Raw genomic sequence first — 18,533 nt, 5'->3', positions numbered from 1 at the left:
GGAAACTGTTTCCGTGCTTGTTTCATTTAAATTAAGAAGGTTAAAAGCAGCATTTTTCTTCTGAATAGTAAAGTTTCAAAGCTGTATTTAGTCAATGTTCAGTTGTAATGTTTTGTTCAGAGTTATGAACATTTCAGAATTACGAACAAACTCCATTCCTACGGTGTTCGTAACTCTGAGGTTCTATTGTATTAGTCTTGTGGATTCTTAGCTGGTGTAAGCTGCCATAGTTTCATTTACACCAGCTGTGGTTCTCTCCTGTGGTGTTCTTAAAGCCTCAGCTCCTGGAGTCATGTTGTTATATCAGGAGAGATTCATAGATTTTAAGGCCTGAAGGGACCATTATGATCAACTAGTCTGACCCCCCTTCATACATTTCTTTATTTTTTTAAAAAAAAGTAAGTTTCTAACTCTCCTGGTTGCAGAGAAAACTTGAAATCATGAATCATAAAGGCTCAGAAACAAGAAAGCAAATAAAAAGAACCCCAGGTGTATGTTTTAATCACATGACTTGGCTTAAAAATCATGATTTTGGGGACTCATGACCTTGAATGATTGGAGTTGACAATACTGGGACAGGATGATGTAGGATTTAATTATAATTTTTTAATGGAATTTCAAAAAATCAAAGAGTGGAGGTGGATAATATAAGTTTTGTAGGGTGAAAAGCCGTACCTTGAGGGGCCAGATCTCCACTGGTATGAATTGCCAAATTCATACAAAGCTCTGGGCCAAATGCTTTAGGTTTAATCAGTGATGGAGGAGAGGGGAATGGAATGGCCTTATTGCCCTTACTCATCAGTATTACTCAGAAGGGCTGCTCTACTCCATCACATACAGTCTATATATCTACACAGCAAACACATATTTGATAGTGGGCTCTTTAATGTAGCACACCAAAGGATAGGAAGATACAATGTCTGGAAGCTGATGCTAGATAAATTCAGACGAAATAAGGCGTACATTTTTAACAGTGAGGGTAACTAATCATTGGAACAATTTACAAAGGGTCGTGATAGATTCTCTATCACTGGCAATTTTTAAATCAAGATTGGATGTTTTTCTAAAAGACCTGCTCTAGTTCAACCAGGAATTATTTCAGGGAAGTTCTCTGGCCTGTGTTATACAGGAGGTCAGTCTAGATGTCACAGCAGTCCTTCCTGGCCTTATAATCTATTAATCTTCAATGGTCCAGGGATCTGGACATGAGGGAGTTGGGGGAAGCAAACAAGGAGATGGAATAAATCAGGTGGAAAAAGGGTTTAACTCTAACAGAGGGTTTGACCCTTTGCATGGACCCCTCACCAGATCACAGGAAGATCTACATTTGGGGAATTCATATTGGGTTACATCTTGTGACAGACTGACAATATCTTGCAGTATTCTGAAAGAACTTTATGGAATTAAGTTTAACATCTTTGGGTCCATTGTATTAAAAACACAGTTGTGTAGGTGTTACTGTATATATGTACCTTCTCTAGGAGACTGGCTAATGCAATCTCTGGAAGGTATTAGGAACTTCACAGTTATTGTTCCAAAAAGTCCTTTAAAGTGGATTTCCTAGGAAGTACTTAAGGAATGCAAATGACCCTTTTCCCAGACCTGAAGAAGAGCTCTGTGTAAACTCGAAAGTTTGTCTCTCTCACCAACAGAATCATAGAACCATAGAGTTAGAAGGGAATGCAAGTATCATTTAGTCTAACCCCCTGCCAAGATGCAGACTTGAATGTATCACAGTTCAGGGCAACCACACTTGTATTGAAGTAGGTCCAATAAAAGATATTCCCTCACCCACCGTGTCCCTCTCTAAATTCTCCTTTCTGAAGCTATACCCTGGAGAGGAAAACCCATTGTCTACCACTTATCTGCTCTGGGAAACTCCAGATCAAAGATCCCTGAACCATGTAAAGGGTGGCCTAATCCTGTGATGAGCATGCTTGTTCTAAGATGAAGCTATGATGAACTTGTAACCACCAGGAATCCCCCTTTGGGTGGGGGTTTGAGGGGCTGCCCCTACCAGAATCCACATTAAGGTTAGGGTGATCTCTGGTAAATTTATTAGCATGCGTGTAGGTTCTTTTAGGGTTTTAATATTTTTTTTGTAGTTCTTTTCCCCTTAAGAATAAAGTAGGCTTGCTTAGAAAGACCTAATTGTGGGTGACTACACTGTTACTTGTCTCTGAGGAGAGAAACCAGCAGGTACCCAAAGGGAAACCTGTCTGTGCTGGGAATAACACAGCGAGGGCAGGGAACTGCACAGCCTGGAAATACTCCAGTCAGAAGGGAGCGGGACATGGGTCTTCACTCAAGAGAGGCAACAGCTGCGGAGCTGGAAGCCTGAGAATGGGGGCCATTGCTGGACCACTGAGGGGAAATACAGGTGCGGTTTCCCTGAACTGTGACATTTTAAAGGCTGCAGGTTTCAGAGTAGCAGCCGTGTTAGTCTGTATTCGCAAAAAGAAAAGGAGTATTTGTGGCACCTTAGAGACTAAAATTTATTTGAGCATAAACTTTCGTGAGCTACAGCTCACTTCATCGGATGCATTCGGTGGAATGCATCCACCGAATGCATCCGATGAACTGAGCTGTAGCTCACGAAAACTTATGCTCAAATAAATGTGTTAGTCTCTAAGGTGCCACAAGTACTCCTTTTGTTTTTAAAGGCTGCAGACAGACTCTTGCAAGATGTGTATATAGGACTCCCACCCAGTTTTTCAGACAAAGATGTTTCTTATCAAATGCAAATAATAAGACAGGCTACCAATGGGAAGGCAAACTTATGCTCCACATTTAAAAAAACCCAACCAATTCTCAAATCCTCCTTCTTCACTCTCACAAGGCCTTAGGGATATTGGGAGTTAGTTACATCAGGGACCATTTTGCCCCCAGATGTCCCAGAATTGGGTGGGGAAGGCAGAAAAGTGGCTTAAAGACATCTTTCTCACCCTGCCCGCCTCTGAGTATAAAGTTGGTGCTGGTGAGAATTGGACCCATGGGGTGAAATCCTGGCCTTATTGGCCAAATTCCCATTGAGTTCAGTGAGGCCAGGGACTCAGGTGCTATGTTTAAGGTCAGGACAGATTTTCTATGGAAATGTTTTTTTTTTTTAACTGGAAAAAAAAACTTGAAGTCTGACAGCTTTGTTCGTTTAAAAAAAAAAATCAGTTACCAAGATTGCTTGGTAATGGCAGTTCCATTAAGGCTGGGAAGCAGAATTCACCTGTATTTCAGATCTGCCCAGAATTAATCCACCTAGAACAGGTGCAAAGATCTAAAACACATTTTTTGAAAAATCTATTATTTCCAAGCTTTGCATTGGCTTTTCTTCTCACAAGCTCTTTGCATGTCAGTACTTAACTGACCACAGGAAAGGGAGAGAGGCAGACACTATCAGGTTAAGTTCAAACAACCAAAACCACACCAGTCTTTTGAAGCTAAAGCATCTGATAGACATTTAGCACCAGAACTGGAAAAGCAGCACTGCCTGTACAAAGACCAGAGTGAGAGACACTTTGGGAATAATCCAGCTACTACAAAACTCACATTCCAGTTCCCCTTTATTTCTTTCCATAAGGACAGATCCCCTAGTACCCAGAGCCTGTCTGCATCTCATGATGATATACCGCTCCCCTGGAGTCAGACCTATCAAGAGAAATTTGGGGACATGGTAGATCATGGTTGCTGGGGCCCCACCTCCATCCAGTTCACTTTATTTACACAGATGTTACAGATATTTTTGGGGGACCCTGAGCTGGGGGCCTGAGTACAATTGTCCCATCCCTGCCCCCCCACCTCTCGTCAGCCCTGAAGTGATCTTGACAAGGAAGGAACAGATTCTACCACTATGGGAAGATGGCTCTTATGCACTGGATCCCTCCCATTCCACTTTGGCCCCTCCCATCATGACACTGGCTCCCTCTACAATGTCCCTGTATTTAGTCTTCATGAATCCATCTCTCTCCACTCCCCCAGTTCAGCAACTCTGATGTTTTGTATTTACCCCTTGAGCTCTCCTGCCATCCAGTGCATACATATCCCACTTGGCCCCAGTCAAGAAGCTGTACATTCTGCGCTCTGGGCAGTCAAATCGGTATGCAAATTATTTAATGAGCTAATTTGCATATAACCATAAACTAGCATCAGCATGCCTTGCCCCAAGCAGTGGCAGCAGTAGGACATGAAGCTGCACAAAACTTGGCAGCTGTATCTGGGGAGGGCATGGAGGGTGCCAGGGATGCTAGGTCGGGGCTCCAGTATTTGGGATAAGGAAGAGCTGGAAGGTGTTGAGGTATGGGGTAGGGGGAAGCTGGGGGATGAGTAGGGTTGTCTGGGGCCAGCACTGGAGTCCTCACCTTTTGTTCCCCTCTGGCTCGTCTTGCTCTTTCTACTGCCAGGGCCTGCCCCTTCTCCTGGCTGCTCCTTCCCCTCTCAGATCCAGCAGGGGGAATAGCAGACACCAGCCCAATCCCTGGCGCCTGCCAGCAGAACTTAACAGCCCAGCTGGAGGTATAACACCTCAGCTGTGCCGCAGCAAGGCTTGACAACAGGTCTACCTTGACCATCACACCCGACGTCCCCTATGGTCTGTAATAGATGATGATTATACAGGACCCAATTCTGATCTCAGACTGGTGTGAATCTGGAGTGACTGCACTGAAGTCAACACAGACACCGTTCAGACTTAAAGGCAACATGACAAACTTTACAAGTGTTGCTTGCTTAAGTATCACAAAGGGACGCACTCTGCAGATACCTGCCAGAAGCAAGTAAAATCCATCCATAGAGGTGAGGTTTGATCCTCTGTGTCCGTTTGTCATTCCTGTGCATGCCTGATCTGGGGGCAGTACCTATCAGGCGCTGCCTCTCAGGGTGGCCGCCATTAGCAACTGACACCATGCCTGCCCTCAGACCCCTGGTGAAACCTAAGATCATCAAGAAGAGAACCAAGAAGTTAATCCGCCATCAATCAGGTCGCTATGTCAAGATCAAGCGCAACTGGCGTAAACCAAGAGGTATCGATAACAGAGCTCGCAGGAGGTTCAAGGGCCAAATTTTGATGCCCAACATTGGCTATGATAGCAATAGAAAGACGAAACACATGCTGCCCACCAGATTCAAAAAGTTTTTGGTCCACAATGTCAAAGAACTTGAGGTGCTGATGATGAGTAACAAGTCTTATTGTGCAGAGATTGCGCACAATGTTCTCTCCAAGAACTGCAAGGTAATTCTAGAGCGAGCAGCTCAGCTTGCTATCAAGATCACCAATCCAAATACCTGACTGTGCAGTGAGGAAAATGAATAAATGGGCTCCTCTTTTGTGTAACTGTATTTAATAAAATACAAAAATAAAATAAAAAATTGCAGGATTGCACAGTGCAGAGAGATAGAGAGTGTGTGTGAGTGAGAGATATTTTGTAGATTAAATGACTTTGTATTTTTTAATCTAACAATTTAGGGTGGTTTTTGCACATCATTACATTTTTTCAAGATGCCTTATCTACCAGTTGATTTCCTCCATTTCTTTGTTTGTTTGTTTTTTGTTTTCATGCTGATCCTTTTAAGCCCTTAATATCAGCCCCTCTTTAGAGATCCTGAGCCTCATTCATTAAAGCATGAGATGAAAGCCAGGGCAGACTTAACTCTCATTTCCCTGACCTTGATGTATATTTGTTTACTTTTTTTTTCCATTGCTTTCTTATTTCAGTGAGAAACAAACCTAACTAAAGAGGTAGTTCTCACAAAGCCATGAGACAAAACCACAGAGACCAGACAGGCTGTGAAATAGTGGTTTCATGGAACTCCAGATTTGCATGAACTTTCAGCGACACCATTTGGTGTTCCATTCCGGTTTGATCTTATTTATGAATGTAATAGCATTTATTACTGATTTTATCTGTAAAGATAACACGGCTTCCCCTAGCTAGTCTCTCATTCTCAGATGTAATGTCTGTGTGTTTCTCAGCTGAGTTCTTTAAAAAACAATTGTATTGACATTTCAGTGGTGTTGTTATTATTAATATTTATTATTTGAATTGCCATCATACCTAGGGGCTTCTCTCACAGACCAGGCCTCCATTATTCTAGGTGCTGTATAACATAACACAAAGATTGTCCCTGCTTCAAAGAACATACTATCTAGATATAGAATATAAGTATTAGCATTTTGTTTCTTCTGACACAATAATGCATTTTGAGCCAGATCCAATCACCATGAGTGGAACTATGGCAATTTACATTCGCTGAGGACCTGGTTCTTTGTGCCTAATCATTTACAATACAGCATATTAAATGAAGACATGGGGTCAAACTTTCAAGTGTTCAGCACCGATAATTGGGGTCATATTTTCAAAAGAGCTCAGCTCTCCGCTTGGGCACCTACATGAGATCCAGATTTTGAAAAAGCCCCCAGCTGCTCCCACTTCAACACTTACAAGCAGATTTTCCAAAGGACTCAGCACCCAACAGGCACTCAGTGTGCTGAGCAATTTGGCAAATCAGACCATTTATTTGAGTTCCTAAAAGGGTGCTGAGCAATTTGTGAAATCCGGCCCATGTAGCCGGATTCTCATCCATTGACTCCAGTGGAGTTACTTCTGATTGACACCAGTGTAAGAAAGGGCAGGATCATACCCATAACACTTAATACTTTGCACTAGTCAGCACTCCTATAGCCACAGCTGGAAGCTTCCATGTCTATGGGGACTGGAGTATCAAAATGAAAAGGGGACACCTGTCATTCCTCATTCCCCACACTCATCCCACCCTGCAACTCTCCTCTCCTCTCCTCTTCTCCTGGGTTGGTCCTGCTCCTGCCAGCTTGGCTGGTCACTGCCACCAGCCAGACCCCACTCTGGCCTGCTGGTGCCAGTGCCACCCACCTGTGGCAGTAGTAGTGCCTCTCTGGTACCATCACACAGCTCTGCCTAGAAGCACAGGTGTAGCGGCTCTCCCTATAGGCTGAGGAGGTTGAACATAAAATGGAACATTTAAGTGTGCTGTTTTAAGTCTCCAGATTCACAGGACAGATTGCTGAAAAATGGGACCATCTGGGGGTGTGGAAACCCAAACAAACAAACTTTTCCCATGCTCACAGTGATCTCAGACAGCTTTCTGACAGCCTGGGAAGGGGAACTGCAGCTCTGTGTCCTTGGACTGTTTGCTCGAGCTGCTACCACACTCCTTCTCCCCTGTCTATTCAGGTCAGCTGATCTTTCCTTTCCTTTCCTCGCTAGTTACCCGGCCGTGGCTGTGCCCAAGCTCAGAGTAACCAACACCACCACTTCCAGGGGCCTTAAAGAAAAGTAATTTAGCTTAAAGTAGGAGGGTCAGTGGTCAAGACAGTAACTTGCGAGACTTGGGTTCAATTCACTGCTCCACCACAGACTGCTTGTGCTTCACCGAGGTCCGGTCTGCACTATAGACCTATATTGGTATAACTACGTTGCTCAGTGGTATGAAAAATCCACCTCCCTGAGTGACGTTGTTATGCTGACCTAACAAAGACTAGCCCTCAGTCTCTCTGTGCCTCAGTTCCAGCTGGGGATAATAGCACTTCCCTATCTCATGGAAGTGTTGTGAGGATCACAACATTAAAGACTGTGGTGGCACTCAGGTACTACAGCAATGGGGATATGTAAGTACCTTAGATAAAGCAAAAATTATAAATGATGAGTTAAGAGCTAATTGATGCCTGTGTCAGCCCAGGTGCCCTGGGGCTGAGGAGGCCTGATGAGTCCCTTTCTCCCCACTAATCCTGTGCAGGAAGCCACCAGAATTTGATCACCTGTATCCCCCAAGCATTGAAACAGATGCTCTGCAGGCAAGTTGTGGTGTTCCACAGGGCTGTATCTGCACCAAGAGGGGGAAGGTAAAAGGCAAGATGGAAATTAGGAAGCCTAGGTGGGCATTTGAAGGTGCAAACAGCTTCAGCCATAGAAGCGAAGAGCAACAAATTCTCCAATATTATCAGAAGCAGGAACCTGTGGGAGAATCAGTGGTTCTGCTGGAAGTCCAGGGAATAGCTTCACTATGAGCACATGCTTAAATTCAATTGAAATCAGAGGTATTTATACACATGCTTAAAGGTTAGTCCATGATTGTGCACTATGTGGTTCTTCTCACACCTTTCTCTGAAGCATCTCTGATGACAGGACACTGGACTGAATGGACCACTATTCTGATCTAGTATGGCAAGTCCTGTGTTCCTATGGTTGTTGGTTGTGTAGCACAGTTGGGGTTAAAACTTATTACAACATGGTTTATTCTTCCCAGTGTTTGTGGAGAGAGAAAACTCCATTACATTCTATCTATCTTAGGGATCCATATTTTTGTCCACTAGTGTAAGGGTAGGTAAGATGGATAGGTAAGAGGCACCAAATATTTAAGTCCACAGTGTCCCACAGCCAGGGACAGAAGCCAAAAATCATAGCAGCTAGTCTTCTATTCTAACCATTAAACTACAATTCCTACCTTGATTGATAGTAAGTACCCCAGTCACAGAGTTAGGACTAATATGTATCTAATTTTTTTTTAACTACATGTCTTTCCGCTAACTAAGGGGAGAAAAGTTCTCATGAGTTCCACATGTGGAATCTATGTTCTGTGCTAACTGAGTCAGTTTTGTGAAGAATGGGAAACAGAAAGATGTAGCTATCTGAGGAAAAACATTCTGATACCTTACATTGTATTTATTTGAATAGTGCCCGTAGTACCAAAGCAGTGAACTTTTGAACTTCCCTAAATGTTACTGATTATCTCAACTTAATTGTTTTTGTAGCAATTGCTTCCATAGTTACTGCTGCTCCCTTGATTGCATTTTCCCACTGCACTTAGAGCTTGTCTACCTTTCTCTTAAGGAGACCATGACAATCATTTTAGACCCCAAGGATACGTCTACACTACAAAATTAGGTCGAATTTGTAGAAGTCGGTTTTGTAGAAAGCGTTTTTATACAGTCGAGTGTGTGTGTGTCCCCACACAAATGCTCTAAATGCATGTAGTTGGCGGACTGTGTCCACAGTACCGAGGCAACAGTCGACTTCTGGAGCTTTGCACTGTGGGTAGCTATCCAACAGTTCCCGCAGTCTCCACCACCCATTTGAATTCTGGGTAGAAATCCCAGTGCCTGATGGGGCTAAAACATTGTCACGGGTGGTTCTGGGTACAAATCGTCAGGCCCCCATTCCCTCCCTCCCTCTGTAAAAGCAAGGGCAGACAATCGTTTTGCGCCTTTTTTCTTGAGTTACCTGTGCAGATGCCATACCACGGCAAGCATGGAGCCCGCTCAGCTAACCGTCACCGTATGTCTCCTGGGTGCTGGCGGATATGGTACTGCATTGCTACACAGCAGCAGTTTATTGCCTTTTGGCAGCAGACAGTGCAATATGACTGGTAGCTGTCGTCAACATAGTCCTGGGTGCTCTTTTAACTGGGCGCCTGGGCAAACATGGGAGTGACTCAGCCAGGTCATTTCCCTTGTTTCGTCTCATGGCGACTGAGTCCTAGCGGCAGTGCACTGTCTTTTAATCTGCAGCTAGCAGAAAACGATGGCCAGTAGTCATATTGCACCATCTTCTGCCAAGCACCCAGGAGGTGATGATGGCTAGCAGTCGTACTGCACAGTCTGCTGCAGCATGATGTATAAAGATAGATGAAGTGGCTCAAAACAAGAAATAGACCAGATTTGTTTTCTATTCATTTTCTCCTCCCTCTGTGGAATCAACGGCCTGCTAAACCCAGTTTTGAGTTCTATCCTTGAGGCTTTGAGTTCTATCCTTGAGGCGGCCATTCAGTTTCTTGCAAAGCCACCCCCTTTGTTGATTTTAATTCCCTGTAAGCCAACCCTGTAAGCCATGTTGTCAGTCGCCCCTCCCTCCATCAGGGCAACAGCAGACAATCGTTCCGCGCCTTTTTTCTGTGCAGACACCATACCACAGCAAGAATGGAGCCCGCTCAGATCACTTTGGCAATTAGGAGCACATTAAACACCACACACATTATCCAGCAGTATATGCAGCACCAGAACCTGGCAAAACAAAACTGGGCAAGTAGGCAACGTCAGCCTGGTGACGAGAGTGATGAGGACATGGACACAGACTTCTCTCAAAGCATGTGCTCTAGCAATGTGGGCATCATAGTGCTAATGGGGCAGGTTCAGGTGGTAGAACGCCGATTCTGGGCTCGGGAAACAAGCACAGACTGGTAGGACCGCATAGTGTTGCAGGTCTGGGACGATTCCCAGTGGCTGCAAAACTTTCGCATGCATAGGGGCACTTTCATGGAACTTTGTGACTTGCTTTCCCCTGCCCGAGGCGCAAGAATACCAAGATGAGAGCAGCCCTCACAGTTGAGAAGCGAGTGGCGATAGCCCTGTGGAAGCTTGTAATGCCAGACAGCTACCGGTCAGTCAGGAATCAATTTTGAGTGGGCAAATCTACTGTGGGGGCTGTTGTGATGCAAGTAGACAACGCAATCAAAGATCTGCTGATATCAAGGGTAGTGACCCTGGGAAATGTGCAGGTCATAGTGGATGGCTTTGCTGCAATGGGATTCCCTAACTGTGGTGGGGCCATAGACGGAACCCATATCCCTATCTTGGCAGCGGAGCACCAAGCCAGTGAGTACATAAACTGCAAGGGGTACTTTTCAATAGTGCTGCAAGCACTGGTGGATCACAAGGGACATTTCACCAACATCAACGTGGGATGGCCAGGAAAGGTACATGATGCTTGCATCTTCAGGAATTCTGGTCTGTTTCAAAAGCTGCAGGAAGGGACTTTCTTCCCAGACCAGAAAATAACTGTTGGGGATGTTGAAATGCCTATAGTTATCCTTGGGGACCCAGCCTACCCCTTAATGCCATGGCTCATGAAGCCATACGTAGGCAGCCTGGAGAGTAGTCAGGAGCTGTTCAACTACAGGCTGAGCAAGTGCAGAATGGTGGTAGAATGTGCACGTGGACATTTAAAAGTGCGCTGGCACAGTTTACTGACTCGGTTAGACCTCAGCGAAATCAATATTCCCACTGTTATTACTGCTTACTGTGCACTACACAATATCTATGAGAATAAGGGGAAGACGTTTATGGCGGGGTGGGAGATTGAGGCAAATTGCCTGGTTGCTGGTTACGCACAGCCAGATAGCAGGGCGGTTAGAAGAGCACAGGAAGGTGCGGCGCACATCAGAGAAGCTTTGAAAACCAGTTTCATGACTGGCCAGGCTATGGTGTGAAAGTTCTGTTTGTTTCTCCTTGATGAAACCCCCCACCCCTTGGTTCACTCTACTTCCCTGTAAGCTAACCACCCTCCCCACCTCCCTTTGATCACCGCTTGCAGAGGCAATAAAGTCATTGTTGCTTCACATTCATGCATTCTTTATGAATTCATCACACAAATAGGGGGATAGGTAGCCCAGGAGGGGTGGTGAGGAGGGAAGGACAATGCCACACAGCACTTTAAAAGTTTAAAACTTATTGAATGCCAGCCTTCTGTTACTTGGGCAATCCTCTGGGGTGGAGTGGCTGGGTGGCCGGAGGCCCCTCCACTGCATTCTTGGGCGTCTGGGTGAGGAGGCTATGGAACTTGGGGAGGAGGGCGGTTGGTTACACAGGGGCTGTAGCGGCCGTCTGTGCTCCTGCTGCCTTTCCTGCAGCTCAGCCATACACTGGAGCATATTAGTTTGATCCTCCAGCAGCCTCAGCATTGCATCCTGCCTCCTCTCATCACGCTGCCACCACCTTTCAGCTTCAGCCCTCTCTTCAGCCCGCCACTTACTCTCTTCAGCCTGCCACCTCTCATCCCGGTCATTTTGTGCTTTCCTGCACTCTGGCATTGTCTGCCTCCATGCATTCGTCTGTGCTCTGTCAGTGTGGGAGGACAGCATGAGCTCAGAGAACATTTCATTGCGAGTGTGTTTTTTTCGCCTTCTAGTCTTCGCTAGCCTCTGGGAAGGAGAAGATCCTGTGATCCTTGAAACACATGCAGTTGGTGGAGAAAAAAAAAGGGACAGTAGTGTTTAAAAAGACACATTTTATAGAACAATGGGTACACTCTTTCACAGTAAACCTTGCTGTTAACATTACATACATAGCACATGTGCTTTCGTTACAAGGTCACATTTTGCCTCCCCCCGCCCCCCGCGTGGCTAACAGCGGGGAACATTTCTGTTCAGCCATAGGCAAACAGCCCAGCAGGAATGGGCACCTCTGAAAGTCCCCTTAAGAAAAGCACCCTATTTCAACCAAGTGACCATGAATGATATCACTCTCCTGAGGATAATACAGAGAGATAAAGAATGGATGTTGTTTGAACGCCTGCAAACATACACTGCAATGCTTTGTTCTACAATGATTCCCGAATACATGCTACTGGCCTGGAGTGGTAAAGTGTCCTACCATGGTGGATGGAAGAAGGCTGCCCTCCCCAGAAACCTTTTGCAAAGGCTTTGGGAGTATATCCAGGAGAGCCACGAATGCCAGGGCAAATTAATCCTTAAACATGCTGGCTTTTAAACCTTGTATAGTATTTTAAAAGGTACACTCATCAGAGGTCCCTTCTCCGCCTGGTGGGTCCGGAAGGTAGCCTTGGGTGGGTTCGGGGAGTACTGGCTCCAGGTCCAGGGTGAGAAACAGTTCCTGGCTGTCAGGAAAACCGGTTTCTCCGCTTGTTTGCTGTGAGCTATCTACAGCCTCTTCATCATCATCTTCCTCGTCCCCAAAACCTGCTTCCGTGTTGTCTTCATCTCCATTGAAGGAGTCAAACAACATGGCTGGGGTAGTGGTGGCTAAACCCCCTAAAATGGCATACAGCTCATCATAGAAGCGGCATGTTTGGGGATCTGACCCGGAGCAGTCGTTCGCCTCTCCGGTTTTCTGGTAGGCTTGCCTCAGCTCCTTAAGTTTCACGCGGCACTGCTTCAGGTCCCTGTTATGGCCTCTGTCCTTCATGCCCTGAGAGATTTTCACAAATGTTTTGGCATTTTGAAAACTGGAACATAGTTCTGATAGCATGGATTCCTCTCCCCATACAGCGATCAGATCCCGTACCTCCCGTTCGGTCCATGCTGGAGCTCTTTTGCAATTCTGGGACTCCATCATGGTCACCTCTGCTGATGAGCTCTGCATGGTCACCTGCAGCTTGCCACACTGGCCAAACAGGAAATTGAAATTCAAAAGTTCGCGGGCCTTTTCCTGTCTACCTGGTCAGTGCATCTGAGTTGAGAGTGCTGTCCAGAGCGGTCACAATGGAGCACTCTGGGATAGCTCCCGGAGGCCAATACTGTCTAATTGTATCCACAGTACCCCAAATTCGATCCAGCAAGGCCGATTTCAGCGCTAATCCCCTTGTCGGGGGTGGAGTAAGGAAATTGATTTTAAGAGCCCTTTAAGTCGAAAAAAAGGGCTTCGTCATGTGGACGGGTGCAGGGTTACATCGATTTAACGCTGCTAAATTCAACCTCAATGCCTAGTGTAGACCAGGGCTAAGTCTCACCTACTTAAAATCCACTGGGGACTGGTGTCTGGATTCCACTGCTTTCCCTGCTAAACTCACAATTCCATTGCCGATGCATTTAAAAGGAAAACAGCCACTATTTCAGTATGACACATTCAAACAGCACTGACCATGCTGCCCTTGCTGGGTATGCAGCTGCAGGTCAGAGCATAAGTATTCAGAGGGGCCCCAGAACCACAAATTTAAAGTGGGCCACAACTATATAATTTAACGCCCCCTTCCCATGGCTTCCTCCTTTTGCCATCCATCCTAAAAGTCCACCTACATCATACTCTCAGTTCTGCATTCTCCCTTACATCTGCTTTGCAGCTCCCCAATTTGGCCCCCAGTGAAAGTTAGAGCAGTTCAGAAGCAAATTATTAATTATGATGAAGTTAGACTAGTGTAAAACCAATGCCAGTAAAGTCAGAGTCAGCCCCAATGAATCAATGTGGCCCCCAGTGTAAGTTAGAGCAAGTCAGAAGCTGCTATATATTACACCCAGCTGCCTATTGCCCCACAGGGTCATTTTGGCAACCAGGAATAGCCAGAGCACAGGGGTATTCTGGCCACACCTCTTTTGGCCCAGCCACACCTTTAACCAAGGGCTGTGACATGGTGGCATAGAGCTACCTTGCCAGCTCTTTGCTATCCCAGGAATCCCCTTATGCTGAGAAATTACTAACTGCATGAGTCCACTAGGTTTAAAGCCCCTTTTGTGCCAGTGGAGTAGGGCATAGTGACCAGGCCTGATATTTCCAACACTTCATCAATTCCTGCTGATATCATCAGTGCTGCATATGCTCTGGCAAACAAACAGACAACGGAGTGAACAAATTTCAAACAACAAGAAAGCCTGGAGTTATCATCATTGATGCAAACCACAGTTTTGGAAGGGGTGTTAATCCTCATGCCTCAGGATTTAAGCCAATCTATTAGAAATCAGGAAAAGATCTAATGGGGGATGGGAGGGGGCAGATTATCTCACCTCTGCTGCTGTGGGGTTCTTACACCTGGCTGCTATGCAATGTTGCAATGTATGCAATGCTATGCAGAATATTAGATAGGCATGGGGGGTGAGGTAATATCTGTATTGGACTAACTTCCGTTGGTGAGGAAGACAAGCTGGTGAAAGCCAGGACATGGAACTATACAGGCCTTATGTCTGAGCCACTCTGGGGAGTCCTATTGGTTCTTTCTCTATTAAGACCCCAATCCTGTGAGGTGCTGCACACCATCAATTCCCACTGAAGTCTGTGGAAATGCATGGAGCTCTGTGCCTTGTAGGACTGGTGTTAGAGACACAGTCCTGTAGAAAAGTCAATGGAAAAAGGATGCAATCAGAGGTTTTCTGGGAGAGAGCCATAAGTTATCAGCTGTTGGAAGTGTCCCCCCTTTAAAAAGCGCAACTCTCAACAGCAGCACAGCCAGGAAGTTAATGGAAGGGAAGCACTCACATACCAGACCCAGCAGGTTGACTGGAGTAGTCCCAGTTGCTGGAATCATCATCAAAGGGTGTGTCCACAGAGGAGGGGTGCTGCAGGTCTCCTCCTCATTCTGTTAATTGCTTGCAGCAGAGTGGTGACTAGCCCTGCATTTCTGAGCATGAACATCATGCTAATGTTTTGCTGCCTTGCTTTCAAGCCAAGCCAGCTTTTATCTTTGGCACAAACCTCAGTCCCAAATCTCTGCCAAACCAATACAGATGTTTTAACACCCATCAGCGCCCAGATAATTATAAACAGAGCTGAGAGTCTGTTTGGGGATGCTTTTTTCTTAGTTGACTGAACTTCTAGCCATTCTATGCATCCCCCTTACATCAGAGCTTTGAAAGTCCTTCCTATGGTCTAAATTGCTAATATTAATTATGTCACGGTAGCAGACTAGCAGCCCCAGACAAGATTGGGGTGCCATTGTGGTAGATGCAGTATCTAGTAAGAAACAGTCCCTCCCCCAAAGAGTTGATAATCTCAGTAGATAAAACAGACAAAAGAAAGATTATTATTCCTGGGGGAGAACTGAAGCCCAGAGAGGCAAAGTTTTATGAAGGCAGGCCAGTAGGGTGACCAGATGTCCCGATTTTATAGGGACAGTCCAGATATTTGGGGCTTTTTCTTACATACGGGCCTATTACCCTCCACCCCGTCCCAATTTTTCATGCTCGCTATCTGGTCTCCCTACAGGCCAGTGTTTTGTTTTGTGTTTGTACAGTGCCTAGCTCCTGGGTGCTACCACAATATCATTCATTGATAATAATAAGTGACTTGCATCAGGGCATAGAGAAAGTCTGGTGGACCTGGAATTTGAACATGCATCTCTTGAATCCTAGTCCACCGACTTAACCATAAAGCTATCTTTCCTCCCGGGGCCAAAGGGTGCACACTGGACATCCTAAAAGAGTCCTGGTGGGACAATGCAGCCCCTTCTGTACTGATCAGTGGCACGCTTCTGGTGCACAGGGAGTCAGGTGCTGCTCACTTTTAAAGGGTATCACAGCTCATGCTGCCCTGTGTGCTCCCAGGGGCATTCTGCTGCTATGATAGAGCACTTTGGTATCCCTGCACCCACAACTTGAGCTGTCTGTGGGAAAGGTTAGATGAGAGCCCTGTACGTGACACCATCTGGGCCTTGAGGTGCTTGGGAAGCTTTGGTGTATGAGGAGGGAGAACCAGGTGCATGGACTTTAATGGGATAATACCCTTGACTGAGAACACCAGATTCGATTCACCCAAGCTATCAAATGGCCACCTGATGGGAAAGATATCTGACCGTGATCAGCCCAAATCTGATCACAAGCACTGCTCTCCCCCATATCCCACATTATTAACCCCTAGAGCAGCCGCAGCCTTAGAGTTTGAAAACAAAAAAATGTACAATGTGGAATCTCTTGTCAGCACTTCTCAGGCATGAAGGAGGTTTTCATCTGACATTATTCCAGTTTGTTTCCTGTTGCCTTGGAGACCACTTTAAATTAAACACTAATATTTTGAAAGAGAATGTGATTCTAAATCACCTGCAATGCAACATTCCATTCTAATGACATTATCATATTATTAAGTGTGTGTGTGTGTGTGTGTAATGACTTTGAAGTGCTTCTGGTAACACTGCATTTAGGTTTTAAAAAATCTGTACTTTTCCCATGTCTCTAGGAAAAACCCTCTAAGTTCTTGTCTATAGTGAAGACATTCTAAAAGTGTCCCCACCATTGCTAACAAATCTGAGAGTCGTAGAGTAGATAAACTTCTGTGGTTATAGTCATTTTTAACCTCATGTCAATTAAATCAGCTCACCACCAGCCTAACTGATACAGTGTTACAAATGCCAGGAACCAAGGGCAGCAGCTACACCAGTGCAAGAAGTGGTGGGAAATTCTTAGCAGGATCAGGGAGAGAATTTGTGGGGTGGAGAGAATATCCATAAGAGTGGGGGGAAAGCAGCCTGGTATAATGGTTAGAGCACTGGACACCTGGGTTCTTCATTGATTTGCAGTGGGTCAAATCATGTAATCCTTCTGTGCCTCAGTTTTTCTGTCCACCCTTTGTCTGTCCTGTTTGTTTAGTTCTTGGGGCGGGGAATGTCTCTTCCTATGCATCTAGTAAGTCAGCCTTTAAGCACAATTGTAATATACATAATAATGATACATTCAGTTGTTGCCCTTTATGACGTATAAGGACAGCTGGGATGGTTGTTTGGTTTTTATTACTGATTATTTATATTGTGGTAGTGTCTAGAGGCCCCAATCAGGGATCCATTGTGCTAGGTGCTGTACAGACAGACTAAAAGACTGCTACTACCCCAGATTTCTTTAAGTGGGTTTTCGCTTATCTATTCCCTTAGATATCTTAGGAACATCAAGTCTTATCTTCCCTACTTTTGCTGCAGCACTTCCTGGCTGACTCTGACATCTAGACTAGGTACTTTCTCAACCCATAATTGCATGGTTGGGTTGATAAACCTTCACAAGGAGGCCTTCTCTCCAAAGAGGATGCACTACATAGGTATTAGGTTTCTTGCATCGACCTTTGAAGCCTCTAGAACTGGCTACTATCAATGACAGGCTACTGAACTCGATGGACCACGTCTCAATCCAATATCCCAAGTCCTATGCTCCTGTAAACAGAGCACATGAGCAGGTCAGGCAGAGGAGAGCCTAACTTGCATTATCTAAATTTAAATCCAAATAAAAAGAACCAAGCACAGCTAAAAATAACCCCCATGGTGTTGGGAAGAAAAATTTACCAGGCTGTTCTGCAAAACATATAGCCCTTGTCTACGAGAGATGTGAGCCCCAGTATGGCCCCTAGCAATACTGCAGCTCCACAGATGGTAGCAGTGGAGAGAGAACTGCAGGAAATTAGGTTCACATGGTGTTTGTATGCATTCGCTGGCTCTGCTCTGAGCAGCGTGAAGACGCTAATGCCCTGTCTACACTAGCTAGAAGCAGTAGAAGCAGCAACTCTTCATCCCATTCCAGTGTGGAGGGGCTGGCAGGAGAAAGGAGTCACAGTGTTCCTGTAACAAGCAAGAAATTGTAGAATCTGTGACTAAAGGACCAATGAATGGGCCTAAGTGTGTATCAGTGCCCCGGCACCATGGGTGGATGCCTTAGAAGTTTGTATTGCAGTTACGGGATAGAGAGGTGAAAGACTAGTCATGATCAAAGAAATTGATTCTGAATGCAGATGATTGAATAGAAATCTGAAAAAAGGCTCATAGGCTCTTGTTTCTAATTTGGTTTGGGGCTAAAATTTCCAAAAATCCTTAAGTGACTTAGGAGCCTAAGTCCCATTTTCAAAAGTGACTGTGATTGGAGTGAAAACCACAAGGAATCCTTGTGGCACCTTAGAGACTAACAAATTTATTTGGGCATAAGCTTTCATGGGCTAAAACCCACTTCATCAGATGCATGGAGTGGAAAATACAGTAGGCAGGTATAAATATACAGCACATGAAAAGATGGGAGTTGCCTTACCAAGTGGGGGGTCAGTGCTAATGAGGCCAATTCAATCAGGGTGGAAGTGGCCCATTCCCAACAGTTGACAAGAA

At 45.3% G+C, this 18,533-nt stretch overlaps 2 protein-coding genes across 3 annotated transcripts in view; both read left to right on the top strand.

Annotated features, from left to right (window-relative positions):
• Positions 1-18,533, top strand: part of GAB2 (GRB2 associated binding protein 2) — a 195,815-nt gene that overhangs the window by 131,872 nt on the left and 45,410 nt on the right. The gene's annotated exons all lie outside the window — the stretch shown is intronic.
• On the top strand, positions 4,847-5,347 carry LOC119850032 (60S ribosomal protein L32-like). The gene has a single exon (XM_038387666.2). The coding sequence runs from the start codon at positions 4,895-4,897 to the stop codon at positions 5,276-5,278; it is 384 nt and encodes a 127-aa protein (XP_038243594.2). The 5' UTR covers positions 4,847-4,894; the 3' UTR covers positions 5,279-5,347.

The sequence above is a fragment of the Dermochelys coriacea genome, chromosome 1 (genome assembly GCF_009764565.3).
Source record: "Dermochelys coriacea isolate rDerCor1 chromosome 1, rDerCor1.pri.v4, whole genome shotgun sequence".
In the NCBI taxonomy this organism is placed as follows: Eukaryota; Metazoa; Chordata; order Testudines; family Dermochelyidae; genus Dermochelys; species Dermochelys coriacea.
Note: the sequence above shows the minus strand (reverse complement) of the source record. Positions and strands in the feature narration are given on the sequence as shown.

Bases quoted from the DNA above. Each gene is read 5' to 3' on its own strand.
- LOC119850032 (XM_038387666.2), top strand. From the start codon at position 4,895: ATGCCTGCCCTCAGACCCCTGGTGAAACCTAAGATCATCAAGAAGAGA.